This window comes from Ipomoea nil, unplaced genomic scaffold (genome assembly GCF_001879475.1).
Source record: "Ipomoea nil cultivar Tokyo-kokei standard unplaced genomic scaffold, Asagao_1.1 scaffold1075, whole genome shotgun sequence".
Classification (NCBI taxonomy): domain Eukaryota; kingdom Viridiplantae; phylum Streptophyta; class Magnoliopsida; order Solanales; family Convolvulaceae; genus Ipomoea; species Ipomoea nil.
In genome coordinates this window covers 45314-73102 of record NW_017617503.1, presented here as the reverse complement: position 1 = coordinate 73102, position 27789 = coordinate 45314, and the positions used below count along the sequence as shown (strand labels likewise).

At 34.3% G+C, this 27789-nt stretch overlaps 2 protein-coding genes and 1 pseudogene across 2 annotated transcripts; 2 read left to right on the top strand and 1 right to left on the bottom strand.

Moving 5' to 3' along the window:
- Window positions 1-1114: 1114 nt before the first annotated feature.
- LOC109182983 (sodium transporter HKT1) lies at window positions 1115-8953 on the top strand. Its single transcript, XM_019333200.1, has 3 exons — window positions 1115-2248; window positions 7685-7909; window positions 8534-8953. Exons 1-3 carry the CDS (start codon window positions 1158-1160, stop codon window positions 8730-8732), a joined length of 1515 nt encoding a protein of 504 aa, XP_019188745.1. The 5' UTR covers window positions 1115-1157; the 3' UTR covers window positions 8733-8953.
- A 3049-nt stretch (window positions 8954-12002) lies between these two features.
- LOC109182998 lies at window positions 12003-12770 on the bottom strand (annotated as a pseudogene).
- Window positions 12771-13263: 493 nt separating this feature from the next.
- Window positions 13264-27201, top strand: LOC109182993 (isoamylase 1, chloroplastic). Its single transcript, XM_019333210.1, has 18 exons — window positions 13264-13803; window positions 14305-14487; window positions 14614-14703; window positions 15408-15560; window positions 16974-17065; window positions 18755-18896; window positions 18971-19078; window positions 19755-19840; window positions 21083-21154; window positions 21270-21396; window positions 21757-21843; window positions 22167-22259; window positions 22354-22512; window positions 23115-23198; window positions 23825-23905; window positions 23991-24073; window positions 25388-25505; window positions 26782-27201. Exons 1-18 carry the CDS (start codon window positions 13432-13434, stop codon window positions 27052-27054), a joined length of 2403 nt encoding a protein of 800 aa, XP_019188755.1. The 5' UTR covers window positions 13264-13431; the 3' UTR covers window positions 27055-27201.
- Window positions 27202-27789: the final 588 nt, after the last annotated feature.

The window sequence follows — 27789 nt, the reverse complement described above, 5'->3', positions numbered from 1 at the left end:
GAATCTTACTTTTAAAAGATTTTAATAATTTTAATTTTTTTTTACTAAAATTCTCAGCAATTAATGAACTCTGATGACGATTGAGATTAATATTCACTTTTTATAGAACGATCATGTTCTTGTTTTATTCTGGTGTGAGGGGGGGGGGGGGGGGGGGGGAGCGATATTCTTTGGTACTCTTACCTGTTGTGTGTGTGTGTGTGTGTATATAAAATTTTGAGTACAAATTCCAAATGTTGATGAGAATAATAATGTAGATGATGAAGATCAGACAACTATATGGTACTCTTACATGTGTGTGTGTGTGTGTTAAAACTAAGTGAATAGATGCATATAGATCGATTTTGGCTTTTTGCTATAATCCTATTTCCATTCTCTCCTTGCCAAATGTTGGAATAGAATCCTTGTTCTATCTATTGCTCCTTTTATTTTATTCCTAAAGAAGTTCCATTCTTGTGCATTACATGGACTAAATGTATGTGATATTAATTTATTTTTTAGTATTCTAATTAATTAATATAAATTTAATATTTGTCAAGCACCTTGTGCTCAGATGACATGTAGTGACCTTTTCCATGTGAGACGTCATTAGGTTGAGGAAGTATGTTTGAACAGATATTATATTGAATGCATAAATTTTACCAAACAGGGTCATTATCTTACTCCATAAATTTTATTATTCTAACACATATAAAGTACATTATTCTAACACATATAAAGTACATTATTCTAACACATAAAATATATTATTCTAATTCATAAAATGCATTATCTTACTTCAAAATATTCATTAATTATTCTAACACGCATACAACGCAAGATTTTTTTTTAACATCAAAACAACGTTGTTTTGGACCGTGACTGATTCACGCAATTACGTAGACCACGGTACATACAATAATTTACAGAATTCCAGTAAACATCAATCAACAAGGAGCACGTGACATTCTGTCTCAGAACCTGGTACATATGCTTTACTAAGTCAACATACACATTTTTTAAAATGTTATATATATATATATATATATATATATATATATATTCCCCACCCATGTAGCTTTATATTCTTGATCTATATATATATCTACCCTTCATTCCAAACATTTCCCAACCCTTCTGCCTTCACTCCCCCAATAAGCCTAAGAAACAAACATACGATGATGATGAGTACTGTCCGTAGGTTAGCGTTTCGAGTAAACCCATTTTTGTTAGAACTAAGTTACTTCATAGTCCTCTCCCTAATAGGCTTCTTTGCTTTGAAGGTTTCCAAGCCAAGACCCATCTCGTTTAAGCTCAAAGACTTGGACGTCTTCTTCACCGCCGTCTCCTCCGCCACCGTCTCCAGCATGTCCACGGTGGAGATGGAGGTTTTTTCCAACCTCCAGCTTGTTTTCATGACCTTTTTGATGTTCCTAGGTGGGGAGTGTTTCACATCGTGGCTTGGGCTTCATTTCTTCCAGTCCAAGGTTTCCACAACAGAAAGAGTTTTAGAGAAAAACAAGGTTATTGTTATTGATCATGTTGAGTTAGGTTTGGTCACAAATAATGAGTACCACAACGACCTAAACCCAGAAGATAGTGCAAAGTCTAATGTCCAAATAGAAGTAGTGGAGGACATTAAGTTATTAGGGTGTGTACGAGTTTTAGCCCGTGTTGTCTTGTCTTATATCGTAGTTATTCATGTTGTTGGGTTTACCTTAGTAGCCATGTACATAGGATTTGTTCCGACCGCAAAACAAGTGCTCAAACAAAAAGGGCTTGACCTCACAACCTTTGCGGTTTTTACAACCGTTTCCACGTTTTCAAATTGTGGGTTTGTCCCCACAAACGAGAACATGATTGTTTTCAAGAGAAACCCTGGGCTCCTCCTCATCCTCATCCCACAAATCTTGCTGGGCAACACCCTCTACCCTGCCTGCCTTAGGCTGGCCATTTGGTTTCTAGGGAAAACCACGAGGAGAATAGAGTTTAGGCAAATCTTGGGCAGCCCAAATGGGTTGGGTTATGGCCACTTATTCTCCGGCCGGCGGTCCGGGTTCTTGGCGGCCACCGTTTTTGGGCTAATCTTTCTGCAGTTGACGGTGTTTTTGGCGTTGGAGTGGCGGTCGGACGCCATTGCTGGTCTCACTGGTTATGAGAAGGTGGTGGGGTCGTTGTTTGTGGTTGTGAATTCCCGGCACACCGGAGAATCGATCCTGGATCTCTCTCTCCTTGCTCCCGCCGTCTTGGCGTTGATTGTCGTCATGATGTGAGTATAGTTTCTTAATTGCCATTTCATTTAGAACCCTGTGCTTTTGTTAATTTCATGTAGACCCCTTCAAATTCTAGCACCTACCCAACAGATCCAGAGGGGGGCAATGGGTTACCCTTCCCTACCCCTTAACTTATAGACAAGTTACTAGATTTTTAGGTTGTTTAGTTGGTTGCTTAACCCCATGGTTGCAGTAGGCGCTAGACGCTAGTCGAGTGTTCAGGCAGCGTTTAACACCTAAGCGGAATCTATGCGGCGTTAGGCAGGTGTCAAAAAATAGTGGCAAATTTATAATTTGACAATTTTAATGAGAATGTTTTCAACATTCAATCAAATAACACATTCAAATAAATGAAATAATGATAATTCATAAGTCATAACATCAAAACAATATTAACAAATAAAAATACTCAAATATGAAATATTTAAATACTTCAATCATCCAAATATTCAAAGTATCAGACTAGTCTACGACGGTTGGACCAAACGACATCGGACGCAACCGACCGACTAGGCCGATTTTGACCGATTTTTGGGCGCCTAATAGTGAAAGCGAAACATCCTAGGGGCGCCTAGCGCCTAGGCGCGGCCTAAGCCGATTTTTACTACAGGGGCCTTACCAGCAATATTTCTTTTATTTTGGTCATGTTTAGTAATATAATTAGCTTATCAGTTAATTTTGACTTATTTAACCACTAATAGCTATTTGATTTGGTTAAACATTCAATATAAGTGTTTAATTAATTAGTTCTTTTTTGTAATAGCTTATTGCTTCAAAATACTAAATTTCAAAAAGCTGTTCAAAGTAACTTTTTCGATAAGTTTTTTGAGAAAGTCATTTTGTATGTAATCAGTTGTCAGCTAACAGTTAATTTACCAAACATCTTTTTACAATTAGCTAATGCTATCATTTAATCAAACTCATTAACTCAATAGCTAACGGAGTAACAACTAGCTTAGCTAACAACTATTTACCAAACATGGCTTTACCTTTTTCTAACATTTCACAATAGAAAAGGGGCTTTTTTTTCGTTTTTTTTTAACCATTCACGTGGGGTGAAGAGCATATTCGTAACTCATATCAAATTGTTATATTTTGTCATATTGACATTTTTAAATTCATTATTTGAATTTGCCCATGCCCAGCCCCCACTTAGAAAAATTCTTGGATCCATTTAAACTAAATTTCACTTTTATTTATCTATTGTTGTGGTATTATTACATTTAGTAATAATCTTTTAATTTTGTCTCATTAATTTTTTTAATTTTTTTTTTGCCGCAATTAAGCATCCTTTTAATTTGGATTTATGTTATTCTACTGTATATTAAAGAATGTTGACATGTAATTTCACATTCAATTAAAAGAGAATTTATCAGAAAATGGGAAAAATTAAATCTTAGAACAAGATGGTTGAGTGCTTAAATTACATGTTAACTCATTTTGTTAGGCAGTAAAATAAAAAATTCTAATAAATTGCTATTATGATAAATAAATGAAAATCTATAATATAATAAGGCAAAATTTAAATTAAAAAAAAAAAGGATCTAAATGTAACATATAACAAAAAGTGCTCTTTCTTTCATTTGTTTCCATGAAAATAATTTTTCTTAGACTCTCTAAAATCTCAAAATTACATGATAATTAAACTCCGCGTGCATCAACATCACCAGCCATTTAGGTTTAAATGTCAAAACCTAAATCACTTTTTTGTTTTCAAAAGAATAGCTCAGCTCTGACCAATATATATATCAATTGATATTTGGTAAATACAATTTTTAAGGTATTACGGAGCACAATTTTTTTATCTCATTGACTTTTTATTTTAGTTCTTAGCTAATAATTATGATGGATATATTGGAGACGAACCCAACCCGAGGAGAAGTGGAAGTGACCCGGGCTGGGGGCGACTCCAGTTCGGGGCACCCTCGGCCTAGACTGGCCTCGGTTTGAGGCAGCCCCAGCTGGGTGGCCTCGGGATAAATTAATTTTAGTTCTCTAAATCTTTTTGAACTATCAACTATGTAAATTCAACTCAAAATATTAAAAATATTAAAAAAATTTTATACTTTGGACATTTTTAATTTTTTTTTTATAAATAAAAGATTAAATATGATTAAATTAATAATCAAATACTAAAAGTGAAATGTGAAATTTTCATTAGAATTGCAGCTCAATCATAAGAAAATTCTCCAAAATTTGAAGTACTCTTCAAATTTTGGAGAATTGATTATTGCGTTAAAAACTGCCAACATATATTGGTTGGTTGGTAATGATTTTATCTTTTTTTTTTTTACTTAATGAGTTAAATCAATCTTACAAAAATAATAATAATAATAATAATAATAATAATAATAATAATAATAATAATATATTCTGCATGAGATGACTGTTAATTACGTACTAATATTTATAATTATTAATTCCAACCCAATTATATAATTTTTGATATTATTAATTAATAGTATCTCTTTACAACGTCAGTTAGCAAACAGCTACTAACTGATACGACGTGAAACATAAATTATTACCTTCAAATCATATGGGGTTTGGGTGCTGTGAAATTGTAGTGGATAGAGTCAATTGTGAGTGGAGGACTGAATAGAAATATGATTGGACATTATGGGCAATTAATTCCTTTCCTCCCCTGGCCTACAACACTCCATTCATTTCAACAAATTAAATAGTTCTCCCATAATATAATTAATTTTAATTATCTTTCTAACTTCAAAACCATATATTCTCTCGATATGATAGATTATATTTCACAATTATTAAGAATATTATGTGAATATTGTCACCAAGAATATACTCATGATTTTATTTGATAAATTTAATAGAGTCGAAGATGACACTTGTCGTTAAATAAATTATCACTGCTAGTAAATTACTTATTTTTGGCCACCATACTAAAATTCATTCTCCCTCTCTCTATATTATTATAAATATTACTCCGTATCATTTATCATTTCTATACTGATTGAGACTCTTTGTATCTTTATAAATACATCTCTTAATCATATACTTCAGGCATCATGAATTGATCAATAATAAAATCATTCACAGAACTATTGTTCTCATATGATATTAGCAGACCAAACGATCCATGGCTAAATTCCCATGGAAAAAAAAAAATCATCACCGTCGGCAATCAGCGACACCACGTCCTCTTATCCAACCCTAGCCTCGATAAATACCCCACAAACAGCCATCACTTTATCTTCATTAAACTTACTTCCTCAAACTATCTATTCTGGAAGACTCAACTTGTTCCATTTCGCTGCGGTCAAAATCTTAGTAAATACATTGATGGCACGTTACTATGTCTCGCTTCATTTATTAAAGCTCCGAATGAGTGTTCCGTTGTAGCTATGCTCTGGATGAGTGTTTTGTTGTAGCTGCGCTCTATATGAGTGCTCTATTATAGCTACACTCCGAATGAGTGTTCTATTGTAGCTGGGCACCGGATAAGTGTTTCATTGTAGTTGCGCTCCTGATGAGTGTCCCGTTGTAGTTGTGCTCCTGACGAGTGTTCTGTTGTAGCTGCGCTCCGGATGAGTGTTTCATTGTAGCTGGTCCTGGGGCCGAAAATTTTGGTCCATCAGTATTCTTTTATTTTGTTCGTGACAAAGTAACTTCAAATGAACTACAAAAAAACTACACCTCTACAAAAAGGACCAACTAACAGACATTTTCACCAAGTCACTAACCACAACAATACTAAATAATCTAAATGACAAGCTCAATGTTCTCTTTAGAGAACCTTAAACTTGAGGGGCATATTAGGACTCTGTATTCTAAGCACACTAGAATTCATTCTGCATCCCCCTATACTATTAGGAATATTGTCATTTATCATTCCTATCCTAAGTGACACTCTTTGTATCCTTATAAATACATCTCTTCATCGTGAACCTCATGCATCATAGATTGTTCAATAATAAAATCATTCACAAAATCTTGTTCTCATAGGTAGGAAATCAAATTTAATTCTCACCGTAAATCTTAAATTTTAGATTACTTTTCGATAATTGAAAATATTAAGTACCAACCTATATTTTGAAGATTTACGTACACATTTGATGTTACTTCAGGTCTCCTTATAATCTTATATGTGTCTTTAGTAATTTAATTATGTTTTTCTTTTCAAAGAGCACTAGGGATAAACCATGGCCATATGTGGTGGGGTTTGGGCTTTTTTTAAATCAATGTGATAAGAGTAAATAATATTATTGAAGAATGCATTAAGCTTAAATTAGTAAATTAGTAATCAACTATAATCAATTGCAACTTATAAATAAACAAGGACTAAATGCACTAATAAAAATAACACCTAACACTCCACTAAAAGATTGCTCATGTTTGAAATAATTATAAAATGAATCCCACTCTTAAAAAATTTTAATAATTATAAAATTGATACAGATTTTTTTTTTTTTTTACTAAAATTTACTACCATTGATGAATCTTGGTGACGACTAAGATCAGTCTTCACTTTTTACAAGAGTCATGTCTCATTTAATCCTGCTTATATATGGCATTTGACCCCATCCTTTTTTGGCTGGAAGGGAATTTATTTTGAGTACAAATTCGGGAATTACTTTTGAGTACAAATTCCAAATGTTGATTAGAAACATCTAGGATGAGAATAATATTGTAGATGAAGATCAGACAACTATCTGGTACTCTTACATATTGTGTGTGTATATATATATGGCTAAGACTAATTGAATAGATGCATATAGGTGCCAATGACCACGAAATGGTTCTCTCAAATGTGAGGTTATAGGTTTGATCTTGAGTGAGGGACGGTATTAACTCTTTGTGTCTCAATAAGTTGAGAAAGTAATTATAACAGCGTCAGTAGTACTAAAAAAAAAAAAAACAAAATGTTCCATTCTCTGCTTGCCAAATGTTTGGTTAGAGTCCTTATTTTATCTCAGGGTCGGATTTTGGGCTATGCAAGCTGGGCTGGAATACATGGTCCCAAATTTTAGAGGCTCAATATTTAATTTTTACCTAGTTAGTTTAGAAATAAAAACTAAAAGTTTTCAATTAAATTTAACGAAGAAATGGTAGGAATGTGTATTTATTGTATTTCAAAGGTTCAAAACTTGTGTGTTGCTGTCCAGCTTTAGACATCTCCTTATTTTTTAATCTTTTTGCATTGCAAGTTTGCGCACACTATTATTGTTATAATTGTAATTTATTCACATAATATGTCTTTTGACTTTTTCTAGTAACATTTTACCACCTTCTTCTTATTATTATTATTATTATTATTATTATTATTATTATTATTATTATTATTAAAATTACGGTATTGATTTTAAAGATTTTGATTTTGATAAGCCCTCATTTATTTACTAGAACAGAGCCACAAAAATCTAAAAACCACCATTGTTCTATCTAATTCCTTCTTTATTTTGTCACAGGTATCTTCCACCGGATACAACATTTTTTCCCATTATGGATGAAAATAACAATTCAAAAACAAAAGGATGTAGCCCAAAAAAATTTAATATTATTGAAAAAATATTGTTATCACCGTTGGGCAATTTGTCCATCTTCATAATCCTCATTTGCATCACAGAAAGAGAGAAAATGAAGGAAGACCCTCTCAACTTCAACGTCCTCAACATTGTTGTTGAAGTCATCAGGTTTGAATCTTAAACTAAATAAAATCCCCCCCCCCGCCCCCCCCCCCCTTCTTTTGCTATTACTATTTGGGATCAAATGCGGACAGACCTCTAGGCGCAGACGTGCGAACAAATCTGATTCGTCCATCGATCAAAGGCTGAAAATTAATGAAAAAGAGAAAAACGCGGTGACATTTTTGTAATTTTATGTAATTACGATTGTGCATTTGAAAATGCTTGACGATGCATTTAGAAACTCTCGTGATGATAAGGGGGACAAAAGTAATGAGAATCAGATACTTGTCTTTCGCATTTCTAAATATACACATGGGAGAGGAAGGTGATGGGAATCAGGTAGTGCCTTCTGTGCACTGTTAAGCATTTCTAAATACACTGCCAAGCATTTCTAAATGCACAATGATAATTACAAAAAGTTACAAAAAAAATATCACTACATTTTCCTCATTTTCATTAATATTCAGTCTTTGATCAGATGAACGGACAAGATTTGTCTACACATTCACACCTGTGATGCTGTCCACATGTGAACCTCGCCCTATATTGTCTCACATTTATTCTTCCGAAAGGTTGAACCCCAACCCTAAAGGTTGTCTCACATTTATTTGTTACGTGTTTTGATTTCAGTGCATATGGGAACGTGGGGTTTTCCACTGGATACAGTTGTGCGAGACAAATAAAACCCGAGGGGCAATGCAAAGATAAACAGTTTGGGTTTGTTGGAAGATGGAGTAATATGGGAAAGTTTATTCTTATAATTGTGATGTTTTTTGGAAGGCTTAAGAAGTATCACATGAAAGGTGGCAAAGCATGGAAATTATCATAAGTTCTCACACTTATCATGTCCATGTGTAAGTAGTGCGATCCACATCCACTGATATGATGTTACTTGATCTATATGCATATGCATGGGAGTTGTTATACCATGGATCAGGTTCCACCTTTTAAGGTGGAGATGGGGTAGACCTTGGTCTTAAACGATTATAAATTGTGTATTTTTAGTATTGAAATTGTAAACTTCTAAAATATAAATTGTGTCTTTAAGTCAAAACACATAAAGCTATAGAAGGGAGTCAAATCCTAATCTGTTAATATTGTGTGATTGCTGTATTTGAAAATGGGACTTGTGAATACAAAACAAGATAATTAATTACATATATGTTAACATTAATGCAATGTGTGTTCGTAATATACAAATTGTGAATTTTTAAAAGGTAAATTGTGAATATTTGGATTCGGATCCACTTTGCAAGGTGGACCCGAGTTCACAAAATAATTTGTATATGCATGTGGATGAGGCTCACAATTTCAAATCTTTACCCAGCCGGCCAGCCCAGTGATTGCAGTATATTTGACAAACAAATAAATACCAGAGTATCGAGTTATCGATTCACAGGGAAGCGGGGCGTATCAAGCACTAACTACTCATCTATTCACGAGAAGCTAATCCTAACGAAAATGGTGATTGATTGATTGTAAAAGTAAAACTAATTAAAAGAGAACAAGGTAGCAAGTTGATGAAAACAATAGAGAAAGAGTGAGATTTCTGGGATTCAAGTGCTTAATCACCTAGTGTCAATCTAAGGTGCAACGTTTAATTCGGGTTCAAACAAGTGTGAGAATGCATACAAGGGAAGGAATTACCAAATTACTCCCATAATTCCAACTTAAAATAACGCGAGTGAATATTCATTCCCATGATATAAACACTCATCAACAATTCAAGAACAAGCATTTAGGATAAATCCTTAACTAATATGCAATGGCATCTCCCAATGTGCAATAGTTATGTACAATTGTGGGTGCTCTAAAATATGTCATAACTCCCATTAAGACATAAAGATAGCAATGAAACAAGTAATTTAGACCTTTAATTACTAGCATCAACAAAATAGAACACAATTGCAACACAAGTCATAAAACCCAAATGTAAATATATTAATGAATTTAATAACTAGGCACATAGGTTCATAAACACTTTTACCCAAAAATCTCTAAGATGTTTTAGCCACTCATGCCTATAATAACATTCATAGCAATAATATAAGAGAGTTTACAAGAAACAAAGAAAGTAAAAGAAAAGGGAAGGAGATTCTCCCGAATCCTCATAGCTTTTCCTCCTTCTTCCAAGGTAACTTGTAGCTCTTGATGTCTCTCACTCTTTTTGTCTCCAAAGACGCAGCTTAGATCTAGGGTTTGAGAAAGATTGGCTTTTTATAGTGGGAGCCAAACAGGGGTAGAATAGGAAATTCTGAACAGTTGGAATCTCGCACAGCACGAACATTCGACACGTCGAATCTTGTCTTCACTCTTCAGGACGGGTTCTGGAAACTTTCGACACGTCGAATCTTCAGGATCAGACTTCCTTAGTCAATGTTGACTCCAAACTTGTCTTAGAACTTTCCTTGTTTTTGCATTTGATCTACAATGGTTTCAAAACACTAACAAACACCATAAAAACATTGAAATCAAGCATTAAACCATATCTACATGAGAAAGCAATGAAATAGACATTGAGAGTGATAATTCAATGAACTTGCCCAAAAGAAGATTCAAATTAAGGAGAAAAACATGCACAACTAAACTCACATCACCCATGTATCAAATAATAAATGTATTCAAATAAATATTTCAAAATAAATGTTGTACTCTTTTTTTTCTTATTTATTAATTTATTAATATTCATTTTTTGGCGTGTTAATAAAACACTATATTTATTAAGTTGGTTAAAGCCCCAAATTTTGAAATTCAGATATATAAATGATAAACTGTATAAGTTTCTAATTCTCGATTTCTTTGTATCATTGTAAGTTTATCAGTTTATAGATCTATGACCGTTTAGTGAAGCTCCTAATTATGAAATCTAGAAAAATGATGAATTATTAAGTGTTTTCTACGTACTATACTGTATAAGTTCATGATTCTGGATTTCTTTGTATCATTGATGGGCCTACAATGGTGGAAGCCCAAACTATTGACTCTTAAATGAAGCACCTAATCTTGAAATCTTTTTTTTTTTGAAAGTCCCTAATCTTGAAATCTAAATAATGATGGACTGTTTAAATGCATGATTCTGGATTTCTCTGTTTGTTTATGCGCTCACATACAATATTGTGTTGTCATGCCTGTTTGTATGAGATTCTGTAATATGTTTCCTACTATGTGTACTAATAGTATTCCATTTTTTTAGATGGAAAGTATTAGTATGTCTGGTATTGGTAGTCAACCTCCCAATTCTTCATATGAGGGACAAACTGTGGTAGAAGCCCAAACTGTTGACACAAATGATCAACAGAATGTGCATTATCCTCCAGCTGTAGTTCTTGCAAAGAAAATGAAGCATGTTGATGCTAGATCCAAAGTTTGGGATTATTTTGAAAGAATTTCTGATAGTAGTGGTGTTAATATACAAGGGAAGTGTATATATTGACAATATTGTGCCAAGATGTTTCAATGCGGAAGTGGAACTGAGAGGATTGGTGATTCTACACTTCCTACAATTCTTGTAATTTTATTCTTTATACTTTATATTACATCAATACATCTTATATCTCAAATTAATTAATTGTCTTGCCAAATGCTAACTAATTTTGTCCCAATTTTTTTAGGCTTGGTAACTTGTTAGTTGCTGCCCTTGCACTATTGTAAGTCTGGTAATGTTGTCCACTTGTCCCTATATATTTTGAGGCTTGGTAACTTGTAAGTTGCTGTCTTTTGGCCCCTTGTGCACTAGTGTAAATTTGGTAATGTTCCTATTTGGTAAATTTTATTATGTTTGTCCATATTTTGTGGCATTGATGAAGCTTTCACATATGATCTGAAATAAGAATTAAGGGTGTGTTTGGTTGGTGGGTTTTGCCCATAGGAATGTGTATAAAAGTAATTGTTGTTGTTTGATTGATCAGTTTTTAGAACACTACTATGGGTTTCGAATACCCCATCAATTGAAAAACTCATACCCAAATACAATAAGGGTTTCATTCCCTTATTCATTCTCATGCACTACTATTAGTAACCATTCCCATTCCACCCTATTTGACCGTTTGTTGACTGTGGTTTTTGAGGATATATATGTAATTTCATGGTCTATCGTCGGTTTTTTAAGGTTCTGGTTGCATTTCCAGACCGCATGGTTACATTTGAATCCACAGCCGAAAGCAATCTACCAAATCCGGTCGCCTTTCTTAATCCTCCCTTTGGATTCAATGTAGTTGAGTTCATACCAGAGCGAAGAAGACGACGTGTTTCCGAACCGGTGCAACGTCATCCTGGAGGCCTCCATGTGCTCCGACGAGAGCTGCAGGTTCTTCTGGAGATCGTCGATGACGGCGCGACCGCCGGCGTTGATGCAGAAGTGTTCGAAGGCCTGTTTGAAGTCGGGAATGTAGGGTTTCCATATGGGATTGAAGATTTTCCAGCCGATTAGGGTGAAGAGGAAGAGGAGCTGCTCCAACACCGGGAGAACGAGCAGGTCGATTGTGGTTATGTTGGATTTGAGGGCTTCGTCGGCGGTCTTTTAGAGGTTGATTTCAACTTTCCCTTGCGGATCTTCCTGCTCGTAAATGCAGCGATATGCTTTGTCGTCGACGCCCTTGTGCGTGCGGACCACGTGCATGAGCCGGTACTTGGCCCGACCCGAATCGCGCTTCTTGTTGGACATGAGAATCGCGGCGCCGCCCATTCTGAAGTGGCAATTAGGGAGGAGCATAGCTCTCTCCGATCCTTTGTAATAGTTGCGCGTAATAATCTCCGTGCTAACCACCGGGGCGTTAGAGTTGGGGTGCACGTACAAGAGGTCACGTGCGGGATCGATCGAGATCAGGGCGGCGCTGCACCCCATGCCGGAGAGATTATAGCTTTTGATAGATAGATCGCCGAAGTCCCTGGAGCGGCTCTTCGAGAAAGTCGTGACTCCAAGCGATGTAGGCAAGCTGAACCGGCTCGTTATCCCCAAGCAGCAAGCGGAGAAGCACTTCCCCCTCCGAAACGGCGTTGTCACCTCCAAGAGTGTTCTCTAAGCTAAATCGGCTCGTGAACCCCAAGAAGCAAGCGGAGAAGCACTTCCCCCTCCAAAACAACGATGTCACCTCCAAGAGTGTTCTCTTGAGCTTTACACGTGAAATTACATATATATCCTCAAAGGTCACGGTCAACAAACGGTCAAATAGATGGAGGACCAAATCGTGTCAAATTTACAAAATTAAGGACTTAATTAGTTGAAATTGAAAGTCGATGACCAATTTGTAAATTTAGCTATAGTGGAGGGACCATTTTGAGTATTTACTCATTATTATTTTCCCTTTCTCACTCTCAACACTATTTAAATCTCTCCACTCTCGTCCAAATCAGTCAAAAAAAAAAAAAAAAAAACTCATGAAAAAATCGCGGATGCTAGCCCTTGTCCTAATATGACACGCAGAAAAAGTTAATTGATCACTGATTGTCTGGATGGCAGTCTTAATCTGTACGTACTCCGAGATGTATAGAGGCTAACTCTTTGATGAGATTACTTGCTCAATTCCGAAATGGAGTTGCTTCACTCTCCTTCAATCTCACCATACTCCCCCAAACTACACTCCAGAAGTTCAAACATCCGCAAAACTGGATTAAATTTCGGGTTTCTGCAGAATTACTTTGCTGAATTTGGAAAAAAGGCGAGACCTTCTTCAGTGCTCGCTGTTAATGCGGCCATTGATGGCGGAGGTGAGTCCGACACTACGGCGGTGGTGGTGGAGAAGCCCCTACCGTACGAATTACGTCGTCGTTTCGAGGTTTTCTCCGGGCATCCGACACCGTTCGGCGCCACCGCTAGAGAGGGCGGGATCAATTTCGCTGTCTTTTCGAGCAATGCCACGTCAGCAGCCCTCTACTTGATCAGTCTCGCCGACTTACCTCAGGTGATTCTCTCTGAATTTTCTCATATTTTAGAAAATAATGAAAAAAGATGATATTTTTCTTCATTGAAATGATTGACTTCAGAGTGATGGAAATCAAGGAATGTGTTGCTCTCGATCTAAACACGATTCAATGTTTGTTTTCTGCTTTTGATTTTATGGTCTCAAATGTAATTTAATTTGACTAATAGTTGTCAAATTTCAAGATTGAAATGGCTTTTGGCACTAAATTGAGTGTTTTTTTGGCTTATGACTACTGAAAAGAAGTTTTTTTTTAAATTTTTTGTTTTTTTTAATAATTGTCAAACATAAGCATTCAATTCGTCATTAATACAAGACATCTCTTTAGACTTGAGGCATTAATGAGCTACTGATTTGACTTGCATTAAGTTAAGTTGTCTTCCTAATTACTGGACATGTCTTTCTAAATTGTTTTTCAGCCTTAAAAATTATGTGGCTTGCTTTTCAATATGTGGTTTTGTAATTGCTTATTTACTGCTGCAGAAAAAAGTGACGGAGCAGATTCCTTTGGATCCATCTATCAATAAGACTGGAGATGTCTGGCATGTATTTCTCAAGGGAGACTTTGATAATATGCTCTATGGTTACAGTTTTGATGGGAAGTTTGCTCCTGAAGAAGGGCATTACTTTGATTCAACTAGGATACTTTTGGATCCTTATGCTAAGGTTAGGGTTTCATAATAGTAAAAAATTGCAGATATCACAAAATCTTCTTCTTTAGATGATTTTTGTTTGATTGATATATTGAATTTTTTATCTATATGTTCTGATTTGTTCCTAACTTCTATATAGGCCATTGTAAGCAGAGCAGAATTTGGTGCTTTGGGACCTGAGAAGGATTGTTGGTCCCCAATGGCCTGCATGCTACCGTCCGCCGATGAGGTGCTTTAGTTACATGGATTGAAACTTTATGCTAGAGATTTCATTCATTCCATACTCATTGAGGTCCTAAAGATTGATTGTAGTTGCTATTTTCAATATTGATAGTCCCAGTTCTTATTAGCATGCATTCTTCACAGGAAATGCTTTTGCGATTGAAGTATTGGTAGAAACAAAAATACATTCAACGCTAATTATAGCTCCCTTTAGATTTTGTTTTATTTATCTATTTATTCATTTTTTGTATGCTATATTATCTCTAAATTACCAAGCTAACCTCCCAAGTCTATGCAATGCTGGACAAAATCTGTTTCAAAATGAGAAAAATGAAAGTTATGCTCTGTCCTGTTCTGCCAAAAATTGAAAGTTATCTCTCGATTAAGTTCTAATCTCATTGTAGGACTTGGCTACAAAGGTTCTATTCCTCCATTCTGTTCCATTATTCCATGTTTAATGTAAGGACCTAGCATATCCATCTTAATGAATTCAGTTCAAGTTAGCTGTCTGAAGTACCATTATATGATTATGATTGTAGTTTATTGGTCTGTTAGCAGCAATTTCATTTTGGTTTTATTTTATTCCATAAGTAATACATTAAATTCTTGTCAAATTCATCTCATGTGTCGGTGCTTAGTTGTTCAGTGCTCACACTACTTGTGAAGATATTATCAATTTATCATTTTAGTTTTTTCTTTGATTTTGGTTAGTTTGACTGGGAAGGGGATCTGCCATTAAAGTTTCCTCAGAGAGATCTTGTAATTTATGAAATGCATGTTCGTGGATTTACAAAGCATGAGTCAAGTGGAACGGAATTTCCTGGTACATACCGTGGTGTTGTGGAGAAACTGGATCACTTGAAGGTAAATATCTGAATATAAATTTTGTATGGTTTTAGGTCATCAATTGGAAGATTTAATTCCTCAGATGTTAGAAGAATTTTTTGTTCAAATGAGGGGATAAGGGGGAATTGCAAGGCTGGGGTTGTGGGGGATTAAGGATGGGATAGACAGTGAGATTGGACTAAGTAAAATAACCAACTTACCACTTCTACAGGCCGCTGAATGAATAAATATATTACTCCGTATATACTACTATGCTTACAGCTGTAAAGGAATAGGAAAATAAATATATCAGTGAATTCTAAATGATTGCAATTTACTTGACTGTTTGAAGGATATATGTGTGCACAAACAAATCTTATTATTGAGGGACTGCTCTACATTTGCCATTTTGTTAAATCTAATTGTTTATGGATCGCTCAATTTGCTGTTTTGGTAAATCTGACTGTTAAGAGACTGCTTAGCTGAAGTCAGGTATTACTCAGATGAGACATTGAGATGGAAACATTATCCATTTAGTTATCTAAATCATAACTAGTACTCTGAGAATCTCTCCATAAGATTTACTGTAAAGTGTGGATGGGAGTCACTGGACCAGTTAATGATTTATTAGTCTAAGTTGAGAAATAATAGAAATTTTGGTTATGGAGCAGAGGTTCTTCAATTTCTGTGATGCTCAAGATTAAAAACTAGAGTACATATATTTGCAGAATTATTTTCCTTTATCTTCTTTATTTAAAAAATAAAAATCGTATATGCTAGACCAAAAAGGTTGCTTAGCATCCTTTCTATTATATTTAGGCTTATTGGTGGAAAAAAAAAATCAAACCTTTATGACAATTATATCTGAACCTTTAAAATTTGGTGGAAAACCCAAACCTTTGTATCATATATAGTTCAAAAAAGAAAAAGTATCTAACCCTAAAATAATTCAATTCGCTCTATTTAGGTATTAATTGATGGCTATAATTATTGAACATGCTTTTATATATGTAACATATTTTTTTGAAGAGTTTAATTTTGAACTTTTAATTGTATAAAGTAGACATTTGTATACATTATGTTTTTCAAAAATGATGTTATGTTGTAATTTTTTAAATAATTTGTGCACAAATTCATGAAAGCCAAGTTAGATTGGATTGTTTCTTGGATTGAAAATTATAATTGTTACAAAATACTTTGTCAAAATTTGAAGGTTTTAATATAATTGATATGCAGAATTGGCTATAATTGTCACAAAACACAAAGGTTTGGGTTTTTTTTTACCAAGTTTTAAAGTAGATATTACAAGGCACAAAGGTTTGGGTTTTTTCTGCCAATAATTATCATGTTTATTGCTATTTTTGGAAGCTTCAACAACCCATTTATACTCATATAGCTTAAGTCATTAGTCTTTTTCTTTAACCTATTTTAAGTGTTATATAAATTCTGCAGGAACTGGGTGTCAACTGCATAGAGCTAATGCCATGTCATGAATTCAATGAACTGGAGTACTATAGCTATAATCCTGTCTTGGGTGACTATAAGTAAGTGTTCGCATTTTCTAAAGTATATTTGTACAATTTCAATTGATGATGTGCTCTAATGATTATATGGTTCTGGTATTGGATTAACAATTTGTACCCGTCTTCTAATTGTCCAGTCCTGTGAAGAATTACATTCTCCTTGATTCTTAAGTAAGAGGATATTTATTAACTGTGGGTCAACTTTGTAGGCATTGAATTGAGATGCTCATTTATGAATGTTATGATTGCTAAGACTGTCTTTCTCACAGTATGATTGCTTTGCTGAACTTCATATGAGCAAATATAGATGTACAAGGAGCAGGAGTTAAGTAGCAGTTATTTCAATAACAGATTCACCTAACATAGTGGATATCTCTAGGGTGATGAAGTTTTTAAACTGGCAGAATGTGGGTTCCAATGGAAGGCTGCTGAATGAGTGGAATCTCTTTCCAGTTTCTTTTTTATGGTGTGCTGTGTGGCCCAAGATGATTAAGTATCTCCCTGAAACATTTGAAAACATAGAAGATCAGGTTCATTTTATGGCATTTTGAGGGAACTAAAAAAACAAAGAGTGTTCTGAGGAAGATTTCTTTGCAGGAGGAATTCACAATATCTTTTTTGGAGGAATGGAAGTTTAGCAGAATAGTTGGGATCGTTGTTAGCTTCTGAATATCTGAAGTTCAGGACATTTTTGCTATTGCTCAACTATAAATCTACATTACTTTCTGTTTCTCTGCTTACCAAAGAAAAAATGGGGAAGTATGAAACGAAGTAACAAATAGGAGATTTAAGTAGGTTTTCTCCAGACAAAATTCAGTTTTGGTGCAAAAGAAGATTCATAAAACTATGAGCCACAAAGATTTCAGACAACCCTGCACATGGAACTTGAATCCAAAAACAGACCAAGGGCTTTTATTTGCCTTGGGTAGATGAAGTATACTGTATACCATCTCCAACCTTTTTGATAAAATAAGTTATTGCACCTTGATATCAAGTTTTTGTCTAACTTGGCATGAGCAGCATAGTTCCAGGCTTCCATATGCATAAATGTGTTCTTGTGGACCGTTAGTGGAAATTCATTTCGGTGGTATACAGAGAATAGAAGCAAAGATTAACAGTGATTATATGGTAAGAAATATAATTATGTCTAGTGGATGAAACACAACTGTTAAGAGTCCACATTGATAAAATAAGAGAGAGTATATGGGTAATGGGTTTATAAGGCCATGGGTTAGACTAACTAATTGGTTGGATTCATCTTTTAGTGTGGTTTGGCCTATGTGTATTATAGCCCAATTGAGTGACCTTAACACAATCTTAGTTTATAACATGGTATCAGAGCATGTTCGATACACTTTGGGTACACTTTGGTGGTGTCCAGAGCTTTTGTCCATGGGGTTAGACTAGCTAATTTGTATTATAGCCCAATTGAGTGACCCTTTTATAAGATTATAACAAATTAACAACAATTCACTTTACAAACTAAAGGTCATGTTTCATCTTTTATGCTATTAAGTTTGATCAAATTTTGTTGTAAGAACTAGTATTACTCCATAATTATTATCACAAATTGTTTCTGGTGGACATTTCTTCTCAACTTAAATGCTACAAGTTTTTGTTGTTATTGTGCTAATTTGATAGTTGCTTTACCTTTCAATGGATTCTTTGCCTTGTTGTTCATTGTGTTCCCATGGACCTTTTTCTGATTAGGGTAAACTTTTGGGGCTATTCAACTGTCAATTTCTTTTCTCCAATGGGAAGGTATTCATCTGCTGGGATGCACAAATCTGGTCTTGGTGCCATAGATGAGTTCAAGTATCTTGTTAGAGAGGCACATAGAAGGGGAATCGAGGTGAAAGGCTCTCCTTCCTCATCTTTCATTCATTTTTGTTGTGTTATTCTAAACTCTTACTTATACTCCAACAGGTAATCATGGATGTTGTTTTCAATCACACAGCGGAAGGGAATGAGAATGGTCCCATGTTCTCATTTAGAGGTGTTGACAACAGTGTCTTTTATATGCTTGCACCCAAGGTATTTTACTTGAATGCCAATCTTTTAATGCTTCTAACCTTAGTTTTTAGCATAAGAACCAATTTTTTGGTTCAGTTATGCCATATCCTATATGTGTGCTTTGGTGCTTCCTCTTTGAATTCTCAGTAGCTCAAATTCTTTGCCTCTTTATTTTTTATTTTTTATTTTTTATTTTTTTTAATTTTTTTTTAATTTTTTTACCTTTGGTTTGTGGATCTGCATAGAATTTGTATTAGACTTGATTATACAATGTTGTTTTTAAGCACTGATATCTTTCAGTGTTTGTAATAAATGAGCAGCCTATTTTACATAGCCTCCACAGCATTATTAAGCTAGAACTTTTATAAATTGGAAATTTTATTTGTTCATATTTTATTTTATTTTTATAAACTAGAATATTCTTCAGTTCTAATGGATAACAACCTAACTTCCATGTGCAGGAGAATCACATGCCCCCACATATTTGTTTTCAGTTTGTATAAGAAAATAATTATATATGGAGTACTAATGATTGTTGAAATGTTATAATATTATACCTTTTATTTGTACTTTATATTTTTATATGCCGTTTAAGGCAATATATGCTTTCTAATGGTTTTAATTTTGTGAGCTCATATTGGGTTTATTAAGCCCCATATCTTTTTCCTTACAATTTTTTATTTTATTGCGTTTGTAGGGAGAGTTCTATAATTATTCCGGCTGTGGAAATACCTTCAACTGTAACCATCCTGTTGCACGCCAATTTATATTGGATTGCTTGAGGTGAGTTATTCTCTGTGCCTTGTATTTGATGTCTATACCTTATCATCTAATCAGTATTTAACTTCAATCTAAGAAATATCATGTGTGTTTTCAGAGAAAAAACTTTTCCAAAGGTGTTAATATGATAATATCTATAATTAAACTTATTGTGAATATGCCTTAGTTGAAAATTAACTGGAAATTCTAGAGAAGAAATTGCATTATGTGGCTATTGGTATAGGTGCATGGAGATGTAGCATATACCTAAATTTAGAAAACACATCTTGTGAAACATGAATATATACCGTATTTTGGGCATTTTGAAGAGAAGTCTGATTATAAAGAATTTAGCACAATTTTTTGTTTTCCATTTTTCATTCTCAGTTTTTCAAATTTTTCCAAGTTTTCATTTTCTATTGGAAAACTATAAAACATGTTAAAAATTTTATAAAATACAAAGTTATTTGGAATTAAATTATTTTCTTAATATTAAAATACAAATGTCAATGATGAGTGATAATAATATCAAATGATGATGATGGTCTAGGCGTCTAGCATGTGTTGGTTGTTTGAGAGTGAGATTTGAATTTTATTTTGGATAATCAATGTTTCAATTGATATTTTTGACACTCAATATTTGAATTATTTTCGAAATGTTCAATTCAGGTAAATACATTTCAATTAATTAATAAATTAATATATCATTTATAATTATATGCATTTATAGATTACGATTTTCATCTTCAAATAAAGCATAGATGAAATTTTAACATGCAATATTGGAACAGAATTTATATTCAAATATACAATAATTAATAATATTTGAACCAATGACCAATCAGGTTCATCTAAAATTCAACATTCAGTTTGAATTTGGAATTAAGATAATGTGAATAACATCCAATCCTAGGTGTAGGTAAGTAGGTTATGTTAGGTTAAATCTATAGAGGATACAGTAGAGGTTATGTGGTCTCATTATTATGCACACAATCACATATATTATATCTGTTATAATATGCACATTCACTTTCACATGCTTCATATTTATATCAATTTTGGGGTTGCAAAAGAGACTTTTTTGGAATAAGATTACATCTTTGTCAAGTACTTCACCTCTTTCTTTTTTCCTTTTTGTACTTAAAGTATACTCAGTTCTATGAGGCTATGAGCTGCATTTCCCCCCATGATTATTTGCACCACCTGCGTGGTTGTCTGGTAAAATATCCTCAGGTTATCAGAAAACTAAAAATTGCCTGCTGACAGGTATTGGGTTATAGAAATGCATGTTGATGGCTTCCGCTTTGATCTTGCTTCCATCCTGACGAGAAGTAGCAGGTACTGAAACATGAAATTTGTTTCTCTGTTTCTGTTCCTATTATGGAAAAGCCTAATACTTTTTTGCTTTATTCAAAAGATGGAGAAACATGTATTTTTCTTTTTTGTTTTCCAGTCTCTGGGATGCTGCTAATGTTTATGGAAATTCAATTGAAGGTGACATGCTCACAACTGGAACTCCTCTCTCTAGCCCACCATTAATCGATATGATTAGCAGCGATCCAATACTAACTGGAGTAAAGGTATTCAAATTCCTTCTTTATTCTCCTTTGGGAACCAAAGCTTCATCTTTCATCCCCTTCTTTTATAAGAGTATCATAATAGATGTTAACAATTGATTAACAATGTCTGAGCACTTTCTGAAGTATTTTGACATTATTTTCTGCTTATCTATGCACATCTTATTTAGGTAGAAAGCCTTCATTGGTTAAATCTAGCGACTTCCTGTCTGTTCTGTAACTGTTATTAGTCTGCATTTAAGAAAATAATTTACCTTAGTTGTTAATTTATACACATTGTAACTAAAATCATTACTGGCGTTTCTGCATTATTATAATTCTTATTAACAAGCTAACTGAATGTACTTTTAACTATTCAAGTAGCTTATAGCTGAAGCATGGGATTGTGGAGGCCTGTACCAAGTTGGTGCATTTCCTCATTGGGGTATCTGGTCAGAGTGGAATGGGAAGGTCAGTCTCGATACAGTTATCTTGTAATTCTAGCTTTGTTTAGCTTCTTTCTTTTCTTCATGCTCCTCCTTACCTCTCTGCATTTATCATTGTACGTTAGTATTAGTAATAAGACGCGAAGCGGATTCCTTGGTTATTTAGAAATTGTTTTAATGAATTAATTACAGTTTATTTTTTCAATGGTGTTTGTAGATGACAGTTTTTTCTATAATATACATGTAGTTTATGGTGTCACACATGTATTTTCCTCTAATGTAAGAAATCAACCAATAATGTCCTCTTAGAGAAACTGATAACTAGTTCTGTGTTTTTGTTTCTTTCAGTACCGTGACATAGTGCGACAGTTCATAAAAGGTACAGATGGGTTTTCAGGGGCTTTTGCTGAATGCCTTTGTGGAAGCCCTAATTTATACCAGGTATATTCATAGTTAAATGCTTTTAACCAGCCAGCTATGACTTTGGGAAATCAATTACTGAATTGCTGTAACTATTTTGCTATTTGTTTGTAAGGAAGGAGGAAGGAAACCTTGGAACAGCGTAAACTTTGTGTGTGCCCATGATGGTTTCACTTTGGCTGATCTGGTGACTTATAATGATAAACACAACATGGCAAATGGGGAAGACAATAAAGATGGAGAGAATCACAATAATAGTTGGAATTGTGGCCAGGTAAACTGTGTTATTGAACATCTCCTTTGTTTTACACAAAGTCCATGATCAGATAAAAGATAGGTATACTAACATACTGGAGTTCACTGTGTAGAGAGGGTATACTATGGAAAATACTATTAGAAATACCCAGTCTACAAATTTATAATGAACCCTGCGATGAGGCTGACATCCTTGACTCAAGCCCTCATTGACATTATAATGATGTTAGTGTACAGGTTGTATGCCATGCATTTGATCTAATTCCTGAGAGTTCTTTAATTGATGAATATAAGTATTTATTTGTGAAAAGTTCAGATGATGACCCAATGTTGTTTCATAAAGAAAAATCCTGGAATTGATAGATCTTTTTAGTGGAAGGTATATAGAGGGTGCCAATGAGCATCACTTGTGTCTCTATGAAGAAATTATTGTTGGGTGTTAGGATTGGTAGTGTAATACAAAGAAGATTTGTTGCAGATGGTGGTTTCTTTTCCCGTTCAAAATCATTGTCTTAGTACAGTGCTAATATTTGTGTATGGTTGCCTCCTAATAATAATGTATAAACAATAGAAATTGTATTTGAGGAATATATACACTACTGATTCATCTATGTAATTCAGGAGGGAGAGTTTGCAAGTATCTCTGTGAAGAAATTGAGGAAAAGGCAAATGCGAAATTTCTTCCTCTGTCTAATGGTTTCCCAAGTAAGATTCTCCACTCTTTTGAGGTTCAGCAATTGAAAGATATATGTGCATCGTTCATTTCTGGTTCCTAATGATAAATTTATATTCCTTCTGTTTCACAGTTTTGATCACTAGTATAATGAATAATGACTTTAAATTGCTTATCCTGTCACTTTGCTGTGTATATAATATATGTATTAAATATGTATTATAAATATTTAATACATATATATACATATACATATGTGTTTGTGTATTAAAGTTCCATATCGAATGCATGGAGAATGACTCTTTTTTTTTCTCTCTCTTCATTTTTGATTCCATGTTCAAAATTAGGGGAGGGAAAGGGTAATAGCTTGTATCATTACTAAAAAGTGAACATCATTTTAGAATAGACTAAGAAGGAAAGCAGGACAAGTATAATGGGATGGAGGGAGTAACTTTTTTCCCATGCACTTCTCTTAATTGACAAGAAAACGTGTATTTTCATTACAGTTTCTGTCAAATGATAATATTCTAATTTTGTCAATAGATTCAAGCATTTCAACTAAAATTGCTATACATTTATTCTTCCTCTATAATATTAGCCTGATATATTCCCTGATTTCTTCTTCAATTTTTTATGGTTTTGTATTATTTAACTTCAGGGTGTTCCAATGATCTATATGGGTGACGAGTATGGCCATACAAAAGGAGGAAACAACAACACATATTGCCATGATAATTATGTAATAACTTGATACCTTATTGTTCTCCTTTTATTATCAGGTGCAATTCCATTTGTAATCCAACTCTCTAACGCTTTGGCTGTAGATTAACTACTTCAGATGGGATAAGAAGGATGAGTCCTCCACAGATTTTTTCAGATTTTGCTGCCATATGACCAAGTTCCGCCAGTAAGTATATTATTTTTTTCTTGATTTTCAGCGTAATTGTAGCTTGATCACTTGATTGCGGTAATTTGGGGCAAACAAATAATACCCGGAGTATTCGGGTTATCGAACCACAGGGAGATGGGGTACTAAGCACTAGCTACTAGGTTACTCATATGGAACTAATCTGAACGAAACTTGAAGATTGGATAATTGTAGAAAATAAAAGGCAGAATAAATAAATTAATAAGGTTTTGTAAGCAATAGAGCAAAGCAGGATTCTTGGGATCGCAATGTTTACTCACCTAGTGCCAATTAAAGTTGTAATATACTAATATTTAGTTTGGAATTAAGACTTGTGTGAGAATGCAATGTGGAATCGAATTACTCTCGTAATCTCTATCCCTAGTGAATTTCCACTCTCGTGGCTTAAACACTCAATCAGAACGAAGAACAACATTCATTTATTCCCAATTACTACCATCTCTCGATGCGCAACAATCTAGAATAAATTCCTCAACCAAGTTGTCCTTTCTCAAGGTATAACTGTCAAGTGCAATTGTGTGTGCCCTAATTTATGCCTAACTCTCGTTATGACATGAATATGGCTGTGAAGCAAGTAATTTAGGCCTTTAATTACTAACAACAACAGATGAAAACAAGATTGCAACACAAATCATAAAACCAAACATAAATATATTAAAGAACTAAAGAACTAGGTACATAAGTTCATAAACAAATTCACCCAAAAATCCCTAAGGGTTTTAGCCACTCATGGCCATAATAACAATCAATACAATCTTTAAAGATAAACAAATAACAAAAGGAATAAGAGAAAGAGTGAAAGAATTCTCCCGAATCTTCCTAGCCAATTCTCCACTCCAAAGCTAATTGTAAATCTTCAAATTAGTCCTCTTGGTTCTTGCTCTTTGTTGCCTTCCAATACCAAAATCTGGGAAAAGAAGAACTCTAGGGTTGATGGAAGATGATCCTTTTATAGCGGGAACCCAATGGGATTATTTTAGGAAAATTCCAAATTTCAGCATTCCGCATTCTCGACGCGTCGAGGCTCTGATGCTTCGACTTCTTCCTCTTTTTGATCCAGTCGTGCTTGAAAATCTCCCCTTGCTTTTACACTTAGCCTGTAATAGTGAAAAAAACACTACCAAACACCGTAAGACATTCAAAACAAGTGTAAAACCATATTCTAACGAGAAAGCAAGGAAAACACGTATTAAATAGGCACGATTAAATAAATTTGTTACTGAGATGAATCAAAATAGCTATAAAAACATGCATAAATGTGATAACATCATCACTACTCTTTGAGCTTTGCAGTGAAGCTGAGTCACTTGGCTTGGATGATTTCCCAACAGCAGAGCGGCTGCAATGGCATGGTCATGCTCCAGGGGTGCCGGATTGGTCAGAAGGCAGTCGCTTTGTAGCATTTACACTGGTATTGTTTTCTGAACATTTTTACAATTCCTTGTGTGGTTTCAATAACGCAATAAAACCAGTTTACGTTTTGAAACATGAAATCGTCAGATGCTACCGGATGCTTTGAATCAATTTGACCAAATTTTGATTTATGATATGATAAATTTAAATTTTGGAAACGTAAGTTTTTAGTAAACTACAAAAGGGTGCTTGAAACCATAATTGAGATCTCAAAATGAAGAAATATATTTCAATACTTTGGGATGAAAAATGTATGTAGTACACTCTTGGAAAGCAAAATGGCGAATAAAAATGGAATGGACGGAGTATTAGAATTGCAAGAGATTTAGTATTTAAATGAGAAAGCTAGCTCTTTTGTTGTGTTGTTATTATGTTTGATTGCTATCCCCTATCAGGAAGTTGGAGCGTCCTATATATAATAGTTGTAAAGGAGAGTGAATAAGAAGATGACAATCCTTGGAATGTGATGCAGAGGATAGATAGACAATATTGTGATGTAGCAGCAATGCTAAAGAATTAGCCTTGTTCTAGTGGTGGATGAGAGACCTTAGAAGAGCTCCTTTGGAGGCCTCACTTGAATACTAGGTGGCCTCAGAGCATTACTGAAGTGGTTAGTTGAACAAAGGGGAGACCTCAAAAAAACATTTAAGAGGTCAGGCTTGAAGTGTCCGTGACCCGGGAGGTTTTGTTTGACCAACTTTTAGGCTAAAACGTGCATAGGTAGACTGTTAGGATCAAGCACCTTGGCCCTTCACCGGCCTCCACCCACAATTCCCCTTCCCAGCACCTATCAGCCTTAATTTCACAGTTTTTATACCGCTTGTTAGGATCAAAAGCTATAGCTAAGACACAATTTTATTTTCTTATACTGACACATTTTCGAGAGATAGGGTGCTACTGTGCTAGACTTGGCCCTTCGCCGGCCTCAACCATATAGACCATATCATGCCATTAGTCAAACCCAGTCTTCCTTATGACTTGAAAACAATGCAGGTGTAGTTTATGTAAGCATGCTATTTTAGATACAAAGTGATTCATAATCCATTCTAGTTATGGATTATTTGGCTAAATAAGATAATCCTTATGGAAAATATTTTAATCTATAATTCCAATAATAAATTAAATGACTTTTACCAAACACCAACATACATAACAAAGTTGTAAGCTAACAAATCTTTTATCATCTTGGTAATAAGTAAGAGTAACAATCATGGGGATGTTTATCATCGAACTCTGAAACTGATAGATAGATCATGCAAAAATGAATATTGCAGGTTGACAAAGTGAAGGGAGAAATATACATTGCCTTTAATGCGAGCCACCTGCCCGTGACAGTTACGCTGCCGGAACGAGGTGGTTATCGGTGGGAGCCGTTGGTGGACACCGGCAAGCAAGCTCCATTTGATTTTCTTGGTGATGATGTTCCGGAGAAGAAAACAGCACTGAAACAGTATGCTCATTTTCTCGATGCCAACATGTACCCCATGCTTAGCTACTCTTCCATAATTCTGTTGCTATGCCCAGATGAAATGATAGATAACTCCTAGAAGCCAGAGATGAGATATCATATTTGACCTGGTATACACTATACGTTGATGTACCGGGTGTATAAATAAATAGGCGTCCATAGTTATTGGACTTGCCATGAAAAGGAGTGTGTTTTATCATATTGCATTGTTGGCCCTTTTATTTTACATCAAACAGGCGTTAAATGGTTTTAGGGAAAATTGCATATACTCGTGGTACAAACGTGTGTGACCATCTTTAACCCTTAAGTTATGCACGAAGTGACGATTTTAGTCTATCGAGAATTATTTCTACCACCAATTTGTCACTTAATAAAGTGGCTGATTTGGCCTTTCAAGGTCTAAAATCGTCACTTTATGTATAACTTAGGGGTTACAGAAGGTTATGCATATAATTTAGGGACTAAATCTGTATTACGAGTATAACTAGAGGACAAAAATGTAATTCTCCCATGATTTTACTTGCAAAAATATCAATTTCATAACTTGAGTTATTTTTTATTTATTTATTTATTTTTGTCAATTTTGTCTCATTCTAAAACCAGAATTTATTAACTTGGTCTAACTTTTGAAATCATTATGACTGACAATAAGAAATCAAAATGTGATTCAAAATATTCATAAAAAATATTAAACATAATTAATTACATAAAATGGTTCAAATAAACAACATATATATTCTCTATTAATATGATGCTGGTAAAGTATAAACTATGTTTTAAAATACCTTTCATAATTAAATCACTGAATATATTT

Bases quoted from the DNA above. Each gene is read 5' to 3' on its own strand.
- LOC109182983 (XM_019333200.1), top strand. From the start codon at position 1,158: ATGATGATGAGTACTGTCCGTAGGTTAGCGTTTCGAGTAAACCCATTT. The intron at 2,249-7,684 runs GTGAGTATAGTT...ATTTTGTCACAG, and splicing joins GCGTTGATTGTCGTCATGAT to GTATCTTCCACCGGATACAA. The intron at 7,910-8,533 runs GTTTGAATCTTA...TTTTGATTTCAG, and splicing joins ATTGTTGTTGAAGTCATCAG to TGCATATGGGAACGTGGGGT.
- LOC109182993 (XM_019333210.1), top strand. From the start codon at position 13,432: ATGGAGTTGCTTCACTCTCCTTCAATCTCACCATACTCCCCCAAACTA. The intron at 17,066-18,754 runs GTAAGTGTTCGC...TTTTCTGATTAG, and splicing joins CCTGTCTTGGGTGACTATAA to GGTAAACTTTTGGGGCTATT. The intron at 25,506-26,781 runs GTATTGTTTTCT...TGAATATTGCAG, and splicing joins GCTTTGTAGCATTTACACTG to GTTGACAAAGTGAAGGGAGA.